A 24,791-nucleotide genomic window follows, 5' to 3' on the forward strand; every position below is an offset into this window, starting at 1 on the left:
TAGAAGTCATCTCACCACCCCCAACCGGGGGAGAAGCATGGCCGATACCCTGGATGATGCCGCGCCGGATGACTCCTTCCTCCGTTCACTGCTGGAGCTCATTGCCGCTGCTACTGCTGCTACTTTGCTCCGAGCGCCGGCCGACTCACTCAGCCTGAAAGATCTGCAGCCGCCAGCCCCGGAAGTACTCTGACCGGCGTGCTACGTCACTTCCGGCGCGTCCTGGCCGGGACTCCCGCGCGACGTCACTACCTCGCGCCCATAGGGAATCCCGGCTTCCGAACCGGAAGTAGCTCATTCGCCGCAGCGTCTTTGAGCTGCCCTGGTCTGTCCGGTTCCCGGCCTCAAGACGTCACCGCGTCCGGGAGGAACGGTGAGTCGGTCTTCTCTGGGAGGCCCCTGCATCCCCTCTGGACCTCCTCAGCACACCCCAACTAGGGCGGCCCAGCAGGAGAGAGGTCCCGGCATCTGTTCTTTGGAGACTCTGCAGAGCCTCTGTACTCCAGGTCTCCCGTCAGGGACAGGAAACCACTGAGGATGAGAGGAGGGCCTAAATTTTTTATACTCTAGGTTTCCTGTCCCTGGGGGCGGGGTCCCTCTCTCCATGGTGCCGTCATGTTGATGGGGAAACACTTTAATGAATGTGGCAAAGGTGTATGTAAACGTATAACTTCAACTGTATATGCATACTCAACAAAGAAGGAAATATATACAATAGAAGATTCAATGATTTATCTCTATAAATACTATAAACCCAGAGTGGCCTATTGATGGTTACAAAGAGGCTGCTCACATCCCAGTGGCTAGTCTGTGACTTTATGATCTTGTAAATCGGTTCTATGGAAGATGCGTAAGATGCATCACATAATACTAGAAGGTTAAATACAATGATGTGCACAGGAGGCCGTTCTTGCATCTAAGTAATTGTGCAGATCTCCAACATTTTATGTACTTAGATGAAACAGCAATTACTCTTGAAATGGCGAAGATCGGAAGTCATTTCACTTTTCTTTATGTTCTAAAAAATGGCCAAGAAGTAATTAGAAAAGCAATTAAGCAAGAGCGGGCGGCTTATTCACAATCACAATCTTAGATGGTTTTAGCTCTTGTAGTTTACAAAAGTAGAGGTTGACTTATGCCTCCTGGATTTTGGGGGCATTTAATCTTAACAAGAAATTTTAATTACCACCTCCTAAGATGATGAGTCCTCTGTGATTCCCAGTAATAACAATTACACATAGAGGTGCGGGGGGGGGGGGGCGGGGGGCAGCTTGACGCATAGACCAGGAAATTATTCCATCCTAAATGCTGAAAGGTTACAGACAAACAGCAGGACACTCCTGGATTAGGAGCATTACAGGGACATGGAAGACCATAGCAAAATAAAGCTGGCAATATTTGATGAAATATCTGTAGGATTACAGCATGCTGCATTAGTAAATAGTCACGGTATTTGATGCTTTATAGAAGCACTGTATGCACTATACAATGTCATCTCTGCATTGTATGTGCTATTTAGCTATGATATTCTTAAAGTGTACCTGTCGTTATAACTTTTAAAATCGAAATAAACAGTAAATGTGAGATAAAGCAAGTTTGCAATATACATTTATTATTATTTTTTAGTTATCATGCTGTAAAACAAAGCTATACTTACCAAAAATCCAGGTCCAGTCTTCTAAAGGCAGATTTTTATATTTGTGCTCGTTAAAAAAAAAAAGAGACTACACACAGGAATTCTGGCGAGTACAGAGAGTCACGGCTCAATGTGTCTTTCAATCACATTTTTCCTTAGTCCACAGCCTACCTTCTCTCTGTGAGCGCTTAGATGGCCTGGAAAACACGGGACTTCCTGTTTTCTGACTCTTTGAGAAAAAAAAGAGTCAGAAAACAGGAAGTGCTGTGTTTTCCATGATAACTAAAAAGACATAATTAATGTTTCTTGCAAACTTGCTTTATATCACATCTACTGTTAATTTAGATTTTCAAAGTTATAACGACAGTGACACTTAAAACTGTGTCTGGGCTTTTAACAGTCAGTAAGAAAATGCTCTGGTCGTACTTTATTAATGTTTCAGGGTTTCTATAGCCATAGATTTGTGTCCCTCTATTGTTATTTTCCCAGCTGGTGTCCCCAGTTTAGCGCCATCTCTTTTTGCAATTCTCAGCTTTCTAGAGCGTGTCTCTGCCAGCACTGCTTTATGTTTGACTCTGCGCCTATTTTGGTTGAACCCATGTTTAAGTCTAAGTAGTATTTATGAACCTGTATTCGACTTGTGAATAATTATTAGATGTATTGTTTCATAATCTATTTTGTGTATTCTCCTAAATATTTGCATAATCTGGGCTTTGCACCTACAGGCACAGGCCTACATCTGGTATGGACCAGGTGGGTGGTTTGTGGGAAAAGGTAGGTAGGTGTCCCATTAGGTCCAGTAGGTCCCTCCATTACGTCCAAGTGCTGTGCACAATTTTTTCTGGACATGCCCAATTTTTTGCAAAATTTACCAAGTGCAAGGAGGAATAAAAATGGCTAAAACTAGTTAGAAAAGTCGCAGCTATTAAATTAACAGTAAATTTTCCCCCGTATGTTTGATGGACTAGATGCTAAAATTGTTTTTTTAGTGTTCTGGATACAATGCGGTTAGTCTTCTGGATTGTTTTTGAGAATGATGATTCTTTGGCAAGAGCTGACTTACTGTCTGTATGCCTAACAACAGGCAGTGAACAGCAAAGTGAGACCCCTAGTGGCTGCAACTTGGACACTGTCATAAAAAAACAAACAAAAATAAACCTGTGATATATCAGAGAGACATAATAAACATTTTGATCGATCAGTGTCTGTGTTCCCAGACCATGACTGATCAGGGGAATCAGCCAGGACAAGTACACTCTTACCAAGTTCACTCCCGACTCTGTGTTACGTGAGCTAGGCGGACTCCCAAGGCAAGTGTATTGGGCCATCTCTCTGTGGTCATCTTTCCACCCATTCTACTGATCAGTCATAATGTGAACACAATGATAAATACTTTTGATAAGTGTCTCTGACATGTCAGACATATTGACAGGTATTCTTCAAATGTTAGTGTCCATTTAAGGTGATACTGTATATGCACTGCTTATGTGCTCTACACATTACAGTAATTGTGCACTTGTTGTACTGGTCTGGCACTTTACTATTTACTATTTATCTGGTAAATTTATGGCACTAAATTAGGCTTCCAATGTACTATCTGGGCACTCTATTCACTATGTATCTGGCCAATTTATGGCTCTATGAAGTCAACTGAATGCATATTTGTATGGACACCATACATACGATTAGACTAACACAGCTTTGTACTGGGAGGATAATACTCCCTGGAAATTCTCTATATATTCTATTTACAGGAGTAGTTGGGATATTGGGATATTTATTATAAACTGCATAAACCATAACAATAAAGCTCTTGCTAAGCTACAGTTCATTACTACGGATCTGTTCTATATAAAGAATATTGGGTAAGTATGATGAGTTATTGACATCAATCACAAATGATGACATGCATTTTCTGATTGTTTATGTTCAGACTATAGATAGACTTTAATTGCTATGGTATAGCCTTCTTCAGTATTCTGCAAACAACCCATAGCTTTCTGTCTGCTTGCTTTGATAACACTTTTTGCATATTCATCTGGCTGCTAAGCACAACCTGCCTGACAAGTCTATGACATAATTACATGATAGGAGTCAAAATAATGCAAATGGACTGGAATACCAATAGTTGCAGGTTGGAATAAACAATATGCTTTATGGCTGGATGTACCTGCACATCCAAGTACAAAATGTGAGAAAATGAAAAAGGCTACTACTCTAAAAAACAACAATGGTCATGGAATTCATTTAGTTTCAATTTTCAAGCGTGAAAACCAATATTGCTGATCTTTCTGCTGTCAGTTCTGCAGCAAGAAACAGAAAAATGTATATTTTTAAGTATAGTAAAATCTATATATTATTATTAATTATTTATTTATTTATTTTTATACATTTTCATGAATTTTATTAGTGTATAATGGTCATTTCAAAATCTTAGTCCATCACAATGTACCGTATACATATATATCGTTCACATATATCATTGTTGATAACATGGCTGATTTAGTGCTAGCTTTTTCTCAAGTTCTGAGCTTCATAGTCCACTTAGATATGTCTTAAGAATGTACAATGTATTTTCCAATCCATTGGGTCATCCCAATGTATGTTAACATATGTCATGGAAGGGATCATCTCCTGCTCCTGGACCTTATTTTGTTTTGAACACACTAAGCTGTCACTCTCTGTACTGGCCAGGACTTCACATGTTTAGTTTTTTTTTTTTTTAACCAGCACAAGTCAGAAAATCTGCCTTCAGGAGACTGGACCAGGATTTCTGGTAAGTTCAGCTATGTTTTACAGCATGATACAAAAAATAATGAATATAAGTTGCAAACTTGCTTTATATCACATCTACTGTTGATTTAGATTTTGAAAGTTATAACGAGAGCGACACTTTAAGACTTTCATGCAGCAGCATGTCTATCATTGAAAACTCGCTATAATGACTGAAAATAAGCTATTATCTGTCCGTGTAATAACATCTAGCATTCAAACAATAAGTCATTTATCATTGTCTTTATACATGTCTAAAAATCATCGCTGGTAGTTCGTCGATAGTTTGCATATCTGTTCGTCCAATAAGATGTTCGCAGATTAAACATGCTTTGTGGGTTGTCCTGAGTGAAAGTATTACGACTATCATTACAACTATCATTTTGTGTATTGTGGGGAGCGATTTCAGATTGTTCTCAAAAGCTATTTTTTTTATTGTTGACCACCCTTAAAATGAAATGCACACTGTCTATTGATAAGAATATCACCAAAAGATAAGGATTCCTGAGTGACCTCCCATCATATTGCAGAGTTCTAATCTCAAAAGTAAAGAACTTATTTAACTTATGTCAAATGACTCTGAATAATGTGAAAGACAAGAAGGAAAAGGCAGAAAAACTTTTGTAATAAGGGCTATTATAAGGAAGGAGGTTGTGATGACATGCAGGCAGGAGATGAACCAGCAAATTGTAAGAGCCTAGAAGAAGGAAATGCTGATATAGGTTACTTTAAATATCTGGGTCACGTAAAAGCCAAGGGCTTTCGTAGCAAGTCATGTGTATACAAAACAAGTAGGGAGGACTGCAGGAGGCAAAATAAACAGGCAATGTGTTCAATGAAAACACTGGCAGATCCCCCATACCATGTACAGATCCATGAGCTGTCAGGACTTGCTGTTTCTAAAAAGGTGACTCACCAGGCCTGCGGCTTCCGCTTCACAATACCTTGACGTCTCCACTGTGAGTGAGGGCTGAGGTGGTAAGTCAGTTGTCTGCAAACTTTCTCCATGGCCCCAAGTGAATCTCCCTCCTGCAATATGAACAACAGGCAGGTTTAGGGCACACTGTGTCTATATACAGTATACTAACTTCATCCATACATGAGTTTTACTAAAATCAATGTACTTCTTAACTTGTTGCAAAGCTAAGAAGTTGGCAAACTTGGTGAAGAGGAAACTTGGGAACACTGTAGCAGAATTCATCTCAAGGAGATGTCTACGAGTTACCATCACAAGGTATAATAATAAATAATAAATAACATTTTGAAGGTCTTCATTGTAAGGTCACCTGTGGATTTTTACCAAAAAGAAAAAAGACTGTAATAATGAATAGTATTTTACTACAATTTACATCAATATTCAGTCGTTGCATACAACACTGCACAGTCATAGGCTGTATCCATGTTTTCCCAGACTCCTTAGGGCTGCATCTAACTTCTTCAGCCACGGGTATTCAAATGTCGAACCATAGGACTCGAACAAGCTCGAACATGAGTTTTGCTCATCTCTAGTCTTGATAAACTCCCGCAATGTAGACAGCAAAGTCTTCCTCACCTGTTCACAATGTACATTCAGTGGCCACCCCATTAATCACATATTTATGGCCTACACTGAGGAAGTCCACCAATTAAAAAGTCATTTTAAAATGTCTATCAATAAATTTATTAAATTATCTATCTGTCAACACATTTTGCTGTACGTCCACGTAAAAGGTACCCAAATACATTGAAGGGAAAATATAACCAACACCAACTATGAATAACAGAATGAAATGCTCATAATAAGCACAAAACCTTACTATTACCTATTACTGGTCGCTGTTATAATGAATAATTCGGTATGCACCATTGACTTTGTAAAAGCCCAAATTCTGACTGTACGCTCCATAATTCTATTAGTTTGACTGAAAAGAACATATTAAACTGATAACAATAGTGTATAGAAAACTATTATGCCTATGATTAATCATCTCCCAGCTATTTGGTGCTTATCTCATAGAATTCCCATGGAGGAAAGAATGACTGAGCCATAGTAATACTGATTATCTACATAATATAAGCTCATTTCCAAAAGTTTTTGCTCATTTCCATTTTTGCTGAGGCCTTGATTCTTAAAAGCAAAGAAAAACTGTGACAAGCATGGGCTCCCGTAATACCAGGCATCAGAGAATCATGGATCACCAGGGGACTACCACTACCTACTGCCCCTGGGGGCACATACAGGTGAAGACTATAGCACAGCAAGAAGCAAATCAGACCATATGGCTGAAATGCTAGAAACCTGAAAAAGTGGTGGCCAGGTACTTTATAAATATGGTGCTTATGCCATTTCATCTTCCATACAAAGGTATATGCCCTAATCTGCCAGAGACTTACTTGCCATATTAACATTTTCAGAAGAAACTTAACCCTTAGAGGACGGGGCCAATTTCACTTTAGCATTTTCGTTTTTTCCTCCTTGTGCTTAAAAGTCCATAGCACTTGCATTTTTTCACCTAGAGACCCACATGAGCCCTTATTTTTGTGTCACTAATTGTACTTTGCAATGACAGGCTGAATTTTTTCATAAAGTACACTGCAAAACCAGAATTTTTTTTTTTCGGGATTTGATGCGACCAAAAATGCGCAATTTTGCACTTTGGGATTTTTTGGCGCTTACGCCATTTACTGTACGAGATCAGGAATGTGATAAATTAATATTTCGGGTGATTACACACGCGGCAATACCAAACATGTTTATTTATTTATTTTTATTTATAACATGGGAAGAGGGGGATGATTCAAACTTTTATTAGGGGAGGGTTTTTTTTTTTTTACTAATAACACTTTTTTTTTCCTTTTACACTTATACTAGAAGCCCCCCTTGGGACTTCTAGTATAAGCACACTGATCTCTCATTGCGATCTATGCTGCATAGTAATACAGCATAGATCGATGCTTCCGAATATCTAATTAGCGGGCACGGCGATCGGACCGTGCCCACTAATAGCCGCGGTCCTGGGCTACATGCGGCACCCGGGACTGTGGCGGTTCAGAGCGCGGCCGCCGCTATGGGCGGCCTTGGAAGTCCAGGGTCGCTTATGGGTTAAAGGAGTTTTTTTTAAATCATATTGGTAGGGGGCTGCCAACCAGTTGTTTGTGAAATCTTTACTGACCACCTGACACAGAATTGGAAGCTTACCATTCTGGGTTACTGCAGCTCCGTTACAACTGAAGGGAATGATAACTGAGCTGCAATATCCCAGCATGGCCACTACACAATGTATGGAGCTTTCTGCTTCCTGCTCTATTTTCTATGTGCACAGTTTTGTTGGGTGTCAGATCTCCACTAATTTGATATTGATGACCTATCCTGAAGATAAAGCACTAATAATTTTGCCTAAAAAAGCCAATTAAGATGAATTAGACAGGGAGATTAGGTTCTCTTGACAGCTACAAACCCTGATTTTAGTTTAGACAGACAGATTTGTAGATCAATAATTTGGAATAACATAACAAATGTCGGTCTACGAACCTCATATATTACTACAGAATCAGTGACACGTCCAGAAACCGCCAATCACATACATTTGCAATATATAAGTGACCCCTCTGTTGACCTGACACTGCCCATAGGTAGATGTAATGACCAACATTAACCTGGGCTTTCCTTTGAGAATTGCTAACATTACAGAATGTAAAAATCCATCAGCATTTTTACTTACACTACAGGGCCTTGTAAGTTATGTCTTTCCTCCTCTCTAAAAATCGCTATGGACAATCAGCCGTTTAACGCCATAAAAGCAAGAAATGTAGATCTTCTATGCTGAGCCAATATCCAGCACTACACCGTAATCAATATAATGAGTGATATATGAGAGCTCAGAAAATGCTGTCACTAATTATCAATACCAGGTCAATTTGCTTCTATTGGAGATTTGCACCATTCTGTGTAATTATAAAATGGTCAATACCCAGGGGGTTGCTTCTGATCCCTCAGCACATGAAATTTGGTAAGACCAAGAATCATTCCTAAAATAAGGGAACATGGCACCAGATCATTGAGTATGCTCATATCGTATCTGCACATTGATATCACAGCCCTCTATAACACTGGCACTGTTAAAGGAGAAGTCCGACAAAAGTTTTTATTAAAGCATTGTGTTGCCCCCTAAAAATTATACAAATCACCAATATACACGGGAAATATATGGGAAATGCTTATAAATCATCGTTTCGTGTACTTGGCCGAACAATTTTGGGTCGTTTGCCTTAGCGGTCGTTTAAAATCGTTTATCGTTAGTCGTCGGAAAATTGCTTGGTGTAATAGTACACTAAGGGAAACAGGGCACTGGAGGGACACTGAGCATCCCTCTGCCATCATCCTCTCCAGCAGCCACAGCCCGCACAGCTCTGGGAGTCGGGTCGTGACATCACCATTTTATCCAGGAAGTGAAGCATTGATGCAGCAGTAAGTGCAGGGAAAAAAAGCACTTCAGAAGTATTTACCATAATAAGTGTATATTGGTGATTTGTATAACTTTTGGGGGGCCATACAATACTTTATTAAAAATTTTAACCGGACTTTTCCTTTAAATAAAGCTGTAATATGGACAAACATAACAAAGGTCACAGACAAAACTGAACAGAAAAATTAGAAAATCAAAAATTATCGTAGAAATTCTAAGTAATGTCTTTGACTCCGAAGAAACAGAACACATTAGCCACATTGAATTCACACTATCCATTCTAGAGCAAACATTTACACTAACTTGAACAATCTTTCTGGTCTATTTGAACCCAAACTGTCCATTCAACAAACTATCCATAAATCAATAATACAAGGAAACATAGTCAAAGGCATATATTTCCATAAACCTTGGGCATATTTAATAACATCCATTTTTTTTTAATTCATGACATTTATTTCTACCATACATTCCCTCTCTTAGGTTCACTACTTTGTATGAAGAATGCCAAATCTTAGAATAATATATAATAAAATATAATGACTTATTTCAGCTTTTATTTCCTTTATTACATTCCCAGTTGATCAAAAGTTTACATACACATGGTCAGTATTTGGCAACTTTGCCTTTAAATGGTCTAACTTGGGTCATTTTTAGGCCACACCCAAGCTTCTCATAAGTTGCTGGAGTTTTTGCCCATTCCTCCGGAACATTGTAACCAATGCCATGAAATGATTTTCTTAAGTTTTTGGAGCCAGACACTGAAACTATTTTTAACTGGATTTTATTACTATTTCTATTTTCTATTTAATTTTTACAGCATTATTATGGGGTCATCAATCTTGGGAGCAATTTTTCCCAGCATTTGGAGATATGTTTTATAGCAAACCCTAGGATCTTAGACATAAGTGAATGAAGGTGGAATCCTTTCATTGGAATCCTAAACAGTGTTTACACACCAGGAAATAATGGCTTATTATTAGTCCTAGTGGCCAGAATAAAATCTGCAAGGTTTTAGAAGTATTTTATAATAGAGATAATAAAATGTAGAAAATCACCAAAAATACAAACTTGATTTAATCATTTAAACATTCCCTTTAAATTATTGATAGCATCTGTGCTAACCCATCAATTAAAATTCAGTGGAGATTGGCTTGCAAAAATATTTCAAAACAGACCATCCCTCTATCTAATCGATAGAGTAGTTGCAATGGAGGCACCACTTCCAAACCCTCAAACATTGGTTGTACAATACACATAAGATCATTAATGGTGATTTAATAAAGGCTTGAGAGTGACCTCACTGAATAATTCACTATTCCTGCACGCCAACACCACTAACCTAAGAAGCTTTTCGGTAGCAGATGGCACTTGAGACTCTTATTGATGTAGAGTAAGGCCTCTTCATCAAGTCTAACTCACAGCAATGGGTGTTTTCACTGGATAAGAGACAGTGTTGCCCAGCTGTGTTAGCACTGGGAGTGGAATAGGTCATAGAAGGGACAGATTTTTAATTTCTTAAAATGATAATGTGATCATTATTTATGGTTTTTCTCACTATGAATATTTTAAAGTCTTTTTGACATTTCATTTTCATTTTTTATTTCTGCACAAAAAAATAAATAATTTCATATAATTATTTTACACACACACACACGCACACACACACATTCACAATTTGAAAAAATAAATAAATATATATATATATATATATATATATATATATATATATATAGCTGTCGCTATAAAAAAAATTTGATATGTCACAGAGACATGTCAAAAGTTTTGATGGGTTGTCCCTCATGATCTCTAGATAGAACTAGAAGGAACATACATACAGTACATCTAAGCACTTCTTTGCCTGGTCCCTTGTGATCTCTGTCTTGCTGTTTAAGATGAACTTAATAGACTTATCATGGAGTTTGATTGAAGGGAGTCATGGAGTAAAACGCTCAGCCGCACGCTTCTCCCAGTTATATCTAAAGGTGGGTCTGAATAAAACGTTTGACTGCAACATGTGAAACATTTTTTTTTTTTTTTTAATAAAGATAGGGACATTTTAAAGTCACCCACACTACATCAATGAAGAATTATTACTGAGTTGTTAATTTCAAGAAAACACTGTAGAGGCTAGAAAAATGCTAGCAGTAAAAGTACATATTTCTGAGTCTGACAAAGTAACTATGGTCATAAGAGGCTATTCACTGCTCTCCAATTATACTAATGCCTAGGCTTGGATAATGGGAGAAATTCGCAGTTATACAAGTATATTATGGAATTGCTCAATATAGGTAAAGGTTCATTTGTGGCCAAGCAGAACCTGAGGGTTCAGATGAATATCACAGTTTTGGCTTCTAGTTTCTGGATGAATGATGCTGCCGGATTTTTCGGAGTTCCCTAAATTGACAAAACAATTGTAGTGAAGTGTGAAAATGTTATTTATCCAGAAACAACGCTCTGCTCGTATGATCAGCAATTTTTCTACTTTGCAAACTGCAGAGGGAGGTGAATGTCATGGAGACCATGATTCGCTTCTTAATATTCCACTCAATATCTGCTCAGGCTTCATGGATTGTAAAAATTTTCCATTATAACCCTACTTCCTATGAGTTCATTGCTCAGCCGTTTGTCCTCCTCCCCATCAAAACACCTTCGTCTGTCCCCGGCACCTGCAGAATTGTCTGTCACAAGAAACAGCACAATCGCAGACTGAGGTTAAAATTAAACCGAGAAATCAGAAGCTCTGAGTCACCGCAGACAGGAACAAGGATAAAATGAATTAATGCTTCCTATTCAGGCTCTAATCTCTGTGCCGTGTCTATTATTAACCCCTGTATTACTCTAGAAGCACCTGGAAAGCAAATAACTGCAAGCAGCAAAAATTTTCTGTCTTCAGCAAAAAAAAATCTGTATAGTATGAATAATATTCCATTCTGGGTAGGTACAACATTATTCAGACAATTCTAAAAATGTCTATGTTACAAATAAAGAGCAACATAAGGGGATGTTTGCACATTTTTGTAGATGCAGGGAACATATTAGAGTGGAAACATGAGTGTAAATTAACATTTCATAATATCAATATTCCCTTAGTGGCTACAAAAGAACATTAATATAGAAGATATTCAATTACGCAATGGTAGTGTACATAAGAGAGACACCAATCCTTATTTACTCCCCGACATAATTGGTGATTGAATGTCAGATATACGGTACATATCATTAATAATTCATTTTATATCTGCTAGTGATGAGAGAACATGCTCGTCCAAGCTTGGTACTCGTTTGAGTATTAGGGTACTCAATGGTACTCGTTACTCGGACGAACATCTTGCGATACTCGAGAAAATCTCAACATCCGTTTCCTGTAAGTTTGGGCGTTATTTCTCAGCCAATAAACATGCAGGACACACTTTGGTACATCCTGCGATCACGTGGGACCCATACATGTCGATAGCAGCGACTGCTTGGCCAGATCAGATGACCCTGCCATATAAAACTCGACGCCGGCAGTGCTCGCTTCAGACGTGTGCTGGAAGAGATTAGGGACAGAGCTGCTGCTTCTCAGGGAGAGCGTTAGGGAGGGAATTAGCGTTCCAGTAGGCAGGGAATACTAGCGAAACAACCAAACAGCCCTTGTAATGGCTTCAAATCGTTTTCAAATTGTATTACTACAGACTGCTGGCTGGGACTTGCAGTGCAGCTACCATGATTTCAGCAGCACACTGTGGTGATCGGCTGCTGGCAGAAAGGGGACATTAGGTGTTGCATACAGACCCCTAAGAAGTGCTCAGTACTATTTTACTGGGACCTCTACTATATTTTCTGATTTCTGTATTTTTTACACAAGACATATCTAAGTTCACTACTGCTTGCTCAGTGTAAAGGTGGTGTCACAGAGTGTGTATAGGTGCAGCTACCAACAGATTGTATCCCACAGCTGTTGTCCAGAATTTGGCATAATGGTGCGATTAGGCAGCCTCAGAGGCATCCATACATGCTGCCCCTGCTGTTTCCTGTCCATTTCAGTGGTGTTTCCATCATTTTCTGAGGTTGACAGGTTTTCACACGACCTTCCCTCTACCGAACTTGGGTCCCCTGCAAAAATGCTTAAGTTTCCCATTGACTTTAATGGGGTTTGTTACTCGAAACGAGCACTCGAGTATCGAGAGATATTCGTCTCGAGTAACGAGCCCCCGAGCATTTTAGTACTCGCTCATCACTAGAGAACACATACAATGCAATCTGCTGGGGAGAGAAATATGGTGGTCTAAAAACACCTGAGAAAATAAGGGAAATAATGCTTCCACATGAGTGTTTGTGTTTATTGTCTATATGCTGTTGTATACAGCATTAAGCTGGGACATCTAGTGCAATAACATCTGTGCCTAGAAACCCGGGAGATAAGACTTGGTGAGGTGATAGGTCTGCTGGGACTAATAGTGCAACAGGATTGTTTGCACAGGAAATGAAAAAACATATAGACTGTGTAAGGAACCGTTTACATTATACGCTTGTATCCATATGTCTCAGGATAGTAGTAGCGATGGCGGATGTTTAGGATTGTTATAATATTGTTTGTATTTTTGTTATTTTCTTGTTGTTTTGAGCATGTTAAATGTTGTATTTACCATTTAAGTAAATATATTGAGTGGACTGGATTCAGCTTTTCCAGGCACCTGAAGTGGACTGTCACGGAGCAACATAGAGCTCAAAGGCAGCTGGCTGACAAGCCAACTGCCAAGCCTAGCGAAGCTTTGTAAATTTTGTCATCCCTGTAATATATATACTTTGCAAAATAATAATGTAAAAGGCAAGTAAATAATTGTTTCACAGAAAGGGAGAAACACAAATTTTGCATTGGCTTTTCAAAAGTTCAAGACGGTACATTTGGAAGTAAGCGAGAAATCGATGTAAAATTTTTACCAACACCCTTCCCTTGCCAACAGAAGGCTAATTCGTTTTTATTAATATATCGGTGAGGGGTGTTCCAGAGTTTTGTAAGACACGTGTCTTACCAAAAAATCGGTGACTCTAAGACGAAGGCAATGCCTGTTCTCTAAAGCGGAAAAGCCACATTTCCCTCTGATAGAAATCTTTCTAGCTGTTACAAGACTTGATGAAAGCACAGCTTGCATATAAGTAGCGTGACATGCTTTCTCTTCCGGGAAAAGACAGGTATGCTATATGCAAATCACATAATCCCCACAACAGATCAATTATTCATTGTGCAAGATAACATTTTAGGATCTCCCATCTGTATAGATCAATTTGATGTCGCTGGCTGCTACAGTGAGGGCCTATTGCTAAATCTGTGATTAGTTCCACGTTGGTAGGAAATCTACATCCTGGATGCGGCACGTCACGCCCCACATCCAAGCGTAAAATCTTATTTCAGAAAGGCTAAATGAAATCTGTAGAAATGTTTGCGGAACGGTTTTCTTCCATTCAAGAGAAGAACACTCAAAGGAAGTAAAGAGGGAAAGAACAGACAGGATTATTAGGGGAATGTTCTATGGAAAAAGCTCATTGTAAATCATCTAATTAACCAGTAGGGATAATGAAATATAAATATAGGATTTTTTCGACAACCTATCTACGTAGGTAGGAAGGGAAAATCAATATACGCTGCCATTTACCAGGCTCTCAAGGCTGCAAAAGGTAGTATTATAATCCTCCATGCAGTTCCAATACAAGAAGAAAACAGGTTTGTGTTAGTTGGCAGCCAGGAGAGCTCAATAGGCTCCCTTTCAGTAGGCAGTTAATGCCAGGCTCCTATGTGATGTATAGTATATAATGAAGGTTGTAACGGCCTTTGTAATGCACTGAATAAGTGGCCTCAGAGGGTTCTTCTAATCCATTATAACAGCTGGGTCAGGTAGAAATGTTTTTGACAGCATTAAGCACTTTTATGTCAGGTGGCTACTTTGCGTCTCGAACATATATCATAACTCTCAAGGCAAAAGAAGAGAAGGCTTAGCCCTTTTGTTAAATGGAACATGTCACATTAAAAATGCAGTCCAGTCTGCGGGCATCAGGTTCTGGAGCATGACAAGCTGAGCACAGTAATATCTAGTTTGTTAAAAAAAAGTTTTAAGATAACTGCTCTGTCTGTATGCATATTTACTATCTGCCAATCACTAAGCAGGACAGCCTACTTGACTACTTAGCCCAGGATGAGCAGAGGTTAACATATATAAATGACAAGTTATCCTGGAACTTTTCTCTTAAAGGTAAATGAAAGAGGAATCTAATCTGCTGATAGCTCTCTATTGCGCATGGGGCACTGAGGATGAAGGTAAGTCTCTTACCTTCATCTCCAGTGCAGTTTCTGTGCATGTTCACACGTAGCGGATCCACAGCAGATTTTGTCTAAATAACTGAACACAGCATCAAATCTGCACCATCAAATCTGCTGCAGATCTGCTACAGATCCTGTACTTGTGAGCACACCCTTATCCAGTGTGTGGTAAGGCCATTTGGGGCACTGGGGCGGAGGTCCCACCCTCACAGCCCCAACCTACTACATTATTAATCATTAGTAGGGCCGGGGGCGGATCAGTGCTCTGGGTGTGGTAGCCCCGCCTCCAGTACCCCAAACGGCCTTACTACACACTGGATTAAACTGAAAGTGCACAGAAATGGCACCGGGGCTGAAGGTAAGAGACCCCCGGGCCCTCGGGCAATAGAGAGCTAGCAGGTTAGATTTGGTTAACCTGCTGATAGTGTCCCTTTAACATATAACATGATGCCTGCAGATTGGGCTGCATTTTCAATGTGACAGGTTCCCTTTAACCTATTCCCACACATGGAAATATATTTATCTCCTAAATGTGGTCAGGGAATATGAAGTAAACCATTGATTTAATCAGATCAGTGCAGTGTTAGTATTACCATCACAGGGATCTGTTAATATATGAATCCTGTTACTTTAGCTCCACAGTAACATATATATATATATATATATATATATATATATATATATATATATATATATATTACAGACACAGAACCAGAATAAAACTTACTAGTGCCACATGCTATTCTCTATCTCAGCTTATTATCCCCTATCCCAAAGATAACAAACTGATTGCTGGGGGTGCGACTACCACAATCGCCTCCACAATTACTGGAGCGCTTATTGTTGTTAGCGCTAGCAAGCATTCAGAGGCAACATAGAGAATGAATGGAGCAAGGCCATGGTGGCCACACAAGCACTCAAATCATTGCAAGGATGGTTGACTCCCTATTCTTGGGATTGGTGAGGTTTCCAGCAGTTCGAGTCCTAGCGATTAGCTAGTTATCCCCTATGCTATGGGGAGAAAATAACATTTATGTATTTTAGAAATGATAGCTATTATGAAGCAGAAAATTATATGAGCAGATATTAAAATATTTATGTCCTTTGCATCCATGGAATCCCTGTGTGTCTCCTAATGCATTGTAATACAAGCCAAGGTCTGATTTCACAGAGTAGTCTGTTTATCGGGAAGCAATATCTAGCATCGGTGACACTGTTGAAGGTTATCAATGTAAAGATGATGATACAGATGGATAAATATCCTGCTTCCTGTTCACGTTCCTGCTTTCCTATCATCATTACATAAACAACATTATCATGTTACTGGTAGAGATCCTCTCCAGTAAAGTTGCCATTTGTTGCACTCTTGGTTACATATTGGAGAACTGTGTTTACAGCTAATTAATAATACATATAGCTGTTTCTCAAATTGCTTGTGGGAGAGATAGAAGAATATAGAGCTAGGAAACAAATCCCTTGTGTCATATGCAGGACACCAATACAGGGGAAAAGCTCTGTATGGATACTGTGTCTGTATTCTGATTATAAGCTTAGCGGGATCAGCACTTTATTTTCTGTATTTGTTCTTCGCTTTTAACTGAATACTCCTATTATGATAAAAAAAATCAAACAAGAAGAGCTGGCACGGTTTGGGATAAAATTAAATTCCCCTAAAAATGGGTTGCCCAAAGTATGGGTTGCATAATTAATAAAAAAAAAAAAAAAAAAAAAAAAAAAAAACAGCGCCGCACCAGTGGTTGTTTCTGGTATTGCATGCCTGTGAGTAATGTGTAATCAGAATATTAAATATTGTTTAAATTAAGTATTTGTGATAAATATATTTTTAAAGAATTTTTGTGGACTTTTTGCATTCTCTTTTTTTTTCTTCTCATAGGGTTTCCTCCAGAACAGATGTTTCCAGAGCTAGTGGCTCAACCTTAGTGGGTTGCTAAACTTGCCCCCCAGGAAAGCTGGAAACAAGGGAGTCTCACCCCTTGCATAAGCCATGGATTTTTCTAAACTCTGGACAGTCAACCACCTAAGGAAGGGAGATAAACACTAAAGCTGTACCCCTGTAGAGCACAGTGCAAGTTTAGCAGCTCTCTACTGACTTAGGTTTGGCTGAGAAGAAGGATACTACTAGCTAGCTCCACCAAGTGACAAAGACCTGGGACTTGTACTACCTGTTCAGGACGGAAACTCAACACTGAGGGGCAAAAGGCGTTCAGATGAAATAGTTGAGATTCATTTTTACATGAGCACAAAGACTTTTTAAGATACAGCTTCACCACAATACAGTGGAGTACTTAATTAGGCAAGGGGCCCTCTTATCTGGTCCCTGACACCTGCTTCTGTTAACTTCTTCTATCAACTCATCTTCCATCAGTTTCTATTTGATGTTATTAATTTTTGCACTTGAGCACTGTTTGTTACTTCTCTTGCACTAAATATACCTTTTCTAAGTAAAGTTGAACGTTGTTTAAAGTGGGACTCTGTTATCTCCACACTTGTCCCTACACTCAGAACCTCACATCTGTCCTAACCAAGGTCTGGTTGCCGTGTGTGTGTTACCACTCCTGGCCACCGCTACAAGTCGACCCCAAAACACCAGAGCCCACCAGCTGATCCAATACCAGTCCCTGCAACCCAAGCCACGGAATATGTTGTTAAAACAGCTCAGGCAAGATGACTTCCCTTATAATAATGTACAAAAAAAATAAAAATTTAGAAAAAGAAAATTTCTGCTTAGCTTAACTTAAAGTGCGGTATTTGATGCTACTTTATGATGTTTGTACTATAGGTCTAGCATTTTTTTTCTTTTGTTGGTTAAGTTATGCATGCTAATGCTTTTGGACAGTAAATACTGAATTATATCTCGTTGGTAACCATCACTGTGATGACCCGACTGCTGATAGCAGCCAATATTCACTCTCCATTAAGCGACTTCAGATCTTGAGCTTGCTTCATGAGGCCCTGGGCATTTTGGCTTACTGGTACATCATGATGCACAACTCACTGCTTTTCATGGTTTGCCAGTACTTCATTTTGCTTCAAGGGGTTAAGAAGATGGGTACTCCAAAGGCCGGGCCAGATTGGGAATATAAACCAGGCCGCATTTACCTTAGCTCTGTCTCCTTCTCCATGACTATTTTTTGCATTTTTGCCTTCCCATTATTTCTTGACACTAGAGAGGACCCAGATGTAACACTAGTATTTAGCTTGCTTGTCTGTCTCAAGTGGCCCATTACTTTTAATTTTTTAAGTTTTGATCCGTAAGAAATGTGGTCTTTTTGTCAGTGATTTTTCTACATTACTCTGACCACTTACTCAAATGTTATCAAGCATACAGAATCTCCCCATTGTACTCTGTTGCGGTGACACACTAGGGTAAGAAAAAAAATATTCACTTGCCCTAATCTCCCACTGCATGAAGTGCTATGCAGAGGGACTGGGCACCTTTGTAATGGTGCAAGCTGGGGAGTAGGTGAGTACACTTACTAAACAATAAACCCACAAATCTAGGGAACAATAGGGCACATCAAGAATGTATATGAAGGCGAGTAATTAGTGCACCCTAAGCTACAGTGCCTCGTGAAATATTTGGCCCCTTTGAACTTTTCAACCTTTTACCACATTTTAGACTTTAAACATAAATTTTTCGTAAAGAATCAAAAACAAGTGGGACACAATCGTGAAGTAGAACCAAATTTATTGGATATTTTAAACTTTTTTACCAAATAAAAAACTGAAAAGTGGGGCGTGCAATATTATTCGAAGTTCAGTGAGGATCTCTGAATGATACAAAAAGGGAGAAATTCGCAGCGGCACTTCACCATAAATTCACCTTTATTTAATCCACCACATGCTTAGCAGGACATTGAGAGGACGCTCCCTCCCCACCGACGTTTCACGCCTATCTGGCGCTTTCTCAATGCCATGAGAAAGCGCCAGATAGGCGTGAAACGTCGGTGGGGAGGGAGCGTCCTCTCAATGTCCTGCTAAGCATGTGGTGGATTAAATAAAGGTGAATTTATGGTGAAGTGCCGCTGCGAATTTCTCCCTTTTTGTATGATTCAAGTTGGACTACTAGTTAAGCTAAGCACCACCTACACCAGTACCAGGGGGAACGAGTGGTTTCCTGCACCTCCAAACCAGGACCTGTAGTGCCGGTACTCCTTTTGCTTTACGTGGATCTCTGAATGATCCAATGTTTTCCTAAATAACTGATGATGATAAATAGAATCCACCTATGAGTTATAGGTGTATAAATACACCTGCTCTGTGATAGTTTCCGGGTTCAGTTTAAAGCGCAGAGAGCATGATGAAGACCAAGGAACACACCAGGCAGGTCAGAGATACTGTTGTGGAGAAGTATAAAGCCGGATTTTGATATAAAAAGATTTCCCAAGCTTTAAACTTTTTAAGGAACACTGTGCAAGTGATTACGTTGAAATTGAGTATAAGACCACTGCAAATCTACCAAGACCCGTGCCTCTAAACTTTCATCTTGAACAAGGAGAAGACTGATCAGAGATGCAGCCAAGGGGCCTATGATCACTATGGATAAACTGCAGAGATCTACAGCTGAGGTGGGAGAGTCTGTCCGTAGGACAACAATCAGTCATACACTGCACAAATCTGCCCTTTATGGAAGAGTGGCAAGAAGAAAGCCAGTTCTCAAAGATATCCATAAAAAGTCTTGCTTAAAGTCTTGCCACCTGGGAGACACAACAAACATGTGGAAGAAGGTGCTCTGCCCAGATAAAAAAACAAAATCCAACTTTTTAGCCACAATGCAAAACGATATGTTTGGCATAAAAGTAACACAGCTCATCACCCTGAACATACCATCCCCACTGTCAGACATGGTGGTGGCAGCATCCTGGTTTGGGCCTGCTTTTCTTCAGCAGGGACAGGAAAGATGGATAAAATTGATAGGAAGATGGACAGAACCTCATACAGGACTATTCTGGAAGAAAACCTGTTGTAGTCTGCTAAAGGCTCAAGACTGTAACGGAGATTTATCTTCTAACAAGACAATGATCCAAAACATAAAGCAAAATCTTCAATGGAATGGTTCCCAAATACACGTATCCAAGCCAAGTCAGACCTGAATCCAATCAAGAATGTGTGGAAAGAGCTACAAAACTGCTGATCACAAACACTCTCCATCCAATCTCACTGAGCTCCAGAATTTCAGTCTCTCGATGTGAAAAACTGATAGAGACATAAGACATACCCCAAGCCACTTGCAGCTGTAATCGCAGCGCTTGGCGCTACCAAGTATTAACGCAAGGGGGCCGAATAATTTTGCATGCTCAATTTTTCAGTTTTTATTTATTAAAAAAATTTAAAAGATCCAATAAATTTCATTCCACTTCACCATCGTGTCCCACTTGTTGATTCTTCACAAAAATAATTATTTTATATCTTTATGTTTGAAGCCAGAAATGTGGCAAAAGGTTGAAAAGTTCAAGGGGGCCATATACTTTCCCAAGCACTGTATTTAATGGTAGTAACAGCTTATTTCTGGGGGGTTGGCTACAGGTTATCTTGAATGCCATTGGATTTCTGGAGTGTTTGATCAGTAAAATAACATAAGTAGAGAAAAGTATTTTCAAAGTTATTCAACATTTTATGTTAATTTCAACAGTGAAATGTTGTTCAAAAACAACCTTAACAAAAGGCAATGCACAATACAGCAGAGCAGAAGACATTTGCAAAACAATTTCAGCAAAGAAATAAAGGCAAAGGCACTCAAAAGTCCATTAAGAAAAGTGATTTATTCCAACACATGTTCAGATAGGTAGGGCTTACATGTTATCGGAATATAGTACAGTTCCTAATGGACTTATAAGTGCTGTATGTCTTTGCTTCTTCACTGAAAATAATTGTAATAATAAACATTACATTAGTAAATAGCTTTAAGAATCATAGTTTACTTTTTTAATATCATTAGTAAAAAAAAAAAGTAGAAATTGAAAGCTGGTTCTGATTAGTTGCTATGGGCAAGAAAGAAAAACCTTGCCCAAATGTCAAGCCTGGATTGACATTTGGCATTAAGCCAAATAAATTGCAATAAAAAGGTCATATTTGTTGCATGGTGTTTTCTTTGGCTAAAAAAATGTAAAAATGTTAGCTGCAAGTCAATGGGGAATCTTCAATACTTTTTTGGCAATTTTTTTGCATCATTGGCAGTTTTTCAAAACCACAGCATGCAATCACAGTATATGAAAAAAAAACCTAATAAATAGACACAAGACTGAAACAAAACAAAAACTGCAGAAAAATGCAAAAAAAGCAATAAAAACTGCTGCCAGTTTTTAAATTTCTTTGTAGGCAGCAGGCAAGATAACCACCTCCACAATTCCACAACTCTTTGAAATATGGTAAAGAGTAACTGTCACATCCCTATCGCCCGAGCCGGCCTATCCAATCCATTAATTATCATTAGAAGGAGCGGATGGGCTGACTCGTGCAAAGTGGGCAGGGCAGTGCTCCTAACAGTGCTCCGGACCAAGGATGCAGACAGCATGGAAACGGCGCAGGGGAGGAGGGTAAGAGACATATCATCCTGTGCGCAATAAGGAGCTTCTAACCTGCTGATAGTTTCCCTTAAAGCCTATGGGTGAGAAGCAAACCTTTTAATTCTAAGTAATAGTATATCAATTGCAAATCAGCAAATCACTGGCCTCTTCACTCTGCAGAACAGTACATTTTAGCTTTAAGGCCCTAATCCACCAAAAGATCTGACGACAGATTATCTGCCAAAGATTTGAAGCCAAACCCAGGAGTGGATTTGAAAAGAGGAGAAATCCAGTCTTTCCTTTTTGACCTGATCTCTGTTTATAGTCTGTTCCTGGGTTTGGCTTCAAATCTTTGGCAGATAATCTGTCGTCAGATCTGTTGGTGGAATAGGGCCTTTAGAAACTGCACTCAATCTACAATGTCTTTAAAAGCTTTAGGGTCCTATTCCAAGGGCCGAGGAGGGCCCGATCAACGATGTAAACGAGTGGCGATCTGCTAGATCGCCGCTCGTTTACTGGGCCTATTCCACGGCCCGATGATCGTTGAGTGAGGGCTGCAGGGACATCGTTACCAATGTCCTTGCAGCCCTTGCAGCATCATACATTACTTGTCCAGGCTTCTCTGCGCTGTCTTCATCCCCGGGTCCCACGCGCTCTATCTTCCGAATGGCTGGTCAGCTGACAGGCATGTATGCTGCTGCGCTTCTGAAATTGTCGGTCGCCCGCCGCGCACCGCTATTCAACCGTAGCGATGCGCGGTGGGGGAACGATGATTTTAGGTCTGGCCCTAAATGAACGATCAGCCGATGACACGATCATCGGCTGATCGTTCTCTCTATTTCACCGAACGATAATCGTCCAAATCGGGCAAAATGGGGCCAATTATCGTTACTGTGGAATAGGGCCCTTACAGGAGGGTTTATAAGCTTATAGATTAAATAAACTCAACTTCCGATATCAGCCAGTCAGGAAAATAAACAAGGAGCTTAGAATGCAAAAAAGAAGAGGAAAAAAACTGTTGCATCTTAAGTATGTTAAAAGGGTTGTCATAATGTAGAACAAATCACATAGCATTTCAATTTAAAGCTTTAATTAACAAACCAGACACTTCCAAAATGAACATATGTGAAAAAAAAGAGGAGTTTGTGTTTCGGAAATGTTCTGTACTTTACAAATTGTTGTGAACTGATTTACATATCTATTGCCGTAAAATTCACACCAGTCCTGTAAGACCTGTATTGGTATGTGGAAGGGACTTCTTTTTATTTAGTTCCTGTGGTCTGAGGAAAAAATAAAAGGGACCACATTATGAGCCATTCCCTGTAATTGATATATCATAGGTGCCTTATTACCTACTGATCTGTGTAAGTAAGCCTCAGCCTTCTCTCCACTGAGACAGTATAAATCAGCTATGCTTCCATATCCTTTGCACATCATAGGATTATAACATAGTTATCACAGATACCATTCTGTTGGGATCTGGAGGAGAAAAATTGCTAGATCCAAGACTGTGTACTGAAATGGATACATTGTAATTCCTGCTGTCAATATACAGAAGACAACTTTGATTTGCAGCTATGTAGGGGTAGAATATGGGCAATGTAATATAATGATGTGCATACGTTTTCTTCAATAATCCTGACTTGTAGATATACTGTATATGCTGTAGGATCTCAGCCCCCCAGTTCTATCTCATTTTTGTCTTGAGCTGCAGCACAAATGTAAGAAAAATGTGAATATTTTTATAACAATATATACATATATGTTTTTAACCAGTATAATAGACTGAAGAATATATCTAGAATTAATGAATCGGTTACTAACTTCTAACAACACAAACTTGCAGTGTACTGTTTGGGTCAAAGCAATGCCTAATCTAAGATCCAGAGAACCAAAGATGTGACAAGTAACCACAGGGTCCCATAGAAAGTAGGCTTAAATTGTGGTTTTGATTTTCTAGGTCTCCCTAGTGCCCATGAATAATGCATACATCAAAGTTTGAGATGTAAGATATATAAAAAAAAAACTTTTACATCTCAAATAATAATACAAACATAAACAACATGCAAGGGACTTCTTTTGAGCTGTTTAAAAAACAAACAAACACACACACACACACACACACACACACACACACATATATATATATATAATATATATATATATATATATATATATATATATATATATATATATATATATATATATTACTTATAGTAACATATAGCACAGCATAGGGTTGCATTGCATAATGCAGGTGCTTCAGGGACCACAATAATGTGTACACCAAACCCCAAGAAAAAAGTTGTGGCACCATTTTGGATGACATTGATCTTTTATAGTTTCTGCTTGCTCGACTTGTTACCTGACCTGCCGCCTAACCTTTGACTATCCGATTTTTAGCTGATTTTGTACTGCGTTGCCCGTTTGGTTCTGACTTGGCTTGTTGACTATCCTTTATTGTGTTTTTCTGTCTGTCTTGTTCTGTGTTGCACTTATTCAGTATAGGGAACGTCTTTGTGGTTGTCTGCGGCTACCTAGGGCCAATTGAGGCAAGTGGGTAGGGATAGTTGGTGGGTTCAGACTCAGGGCCCACTGTAGCGTCTTATCCCTACCTCCCCTGTCCTGACATAGGTGTTGGGAGCTGTGGTTACATGAGGGTACACACGCCAGGCTAATGTCACAACGCTAAGCATATGTGCCTCACCATTGAGATTAGTATATGGATAGATCTTTAATAGGACTGCATTGTCTTCTGCTCTTTGGGTCAGGTTCTTGCTGTAAGTGATAAAATAGCTCTATATTTGTTCAGGTCCCTGGCATTTTCCTTCTTTGAAGTTTGATGACTGAACAGCTCACCCATACAGTCAGCATGGGTTTAACTTGCAGAGAGGATACTCTTATATCAATCATACCTTCCTCTCCTGACTGCACAATAGACCTGCATTGTCTGCAGAGTATAAAGTAGCCAGGAGAAGATGTAACCTATCTATATATACAGCTTTTCCGAGACATGAAGAAAAAAAATCCCACCAAATAAATACAGCATGCGTAGGTGCCTAATTTTAATTTGTGGCACAGTAGACTGAGCACACAGAGAGACTGGTGTG

The 24,791-nt window shown here is 39.3% G+C and overlaps 1 protein-coding gene across 1 annotated transcript in view; it reads right to left on the bottom strand.

Annotated features, from left to right (window-relative positions):
* The window catches only part of LRRC75A (leucine rich repeat containing 75A), a 193,367-nt gene that overhangs the window by 58,505 nt on the left and 110,071 nt on the right, over positions 1-24,791 (bottom strand). Inside the window, exon 3 of the mRNA XM_069944457.1 lies at positions 5,325-5,437. Within this exon, the coding sequence (XP_069800558.1) occupies positions 5,325-5,437 (113 nt within the window). The remainder of the gene's footprint in view (positions 1-5,324; positions 5,438-24,791) is intronic.

The sequence above is a fragment of the Dendropsophus ebraccatus genome, chromosome 11, assembly GCF_027789765.1.
Source record: "Dendropsophus ebraccatus isolate aDenEbr1 chromosome 11, aDenEbr1.pat, whole genome shotgun sequence".
Lineage (NCBI taxonomy): Eukaryota > Metazoa > Chordata > Amphibia > Anura > Hylidae > Dendropsophus > Dendropsophus ebraccatus.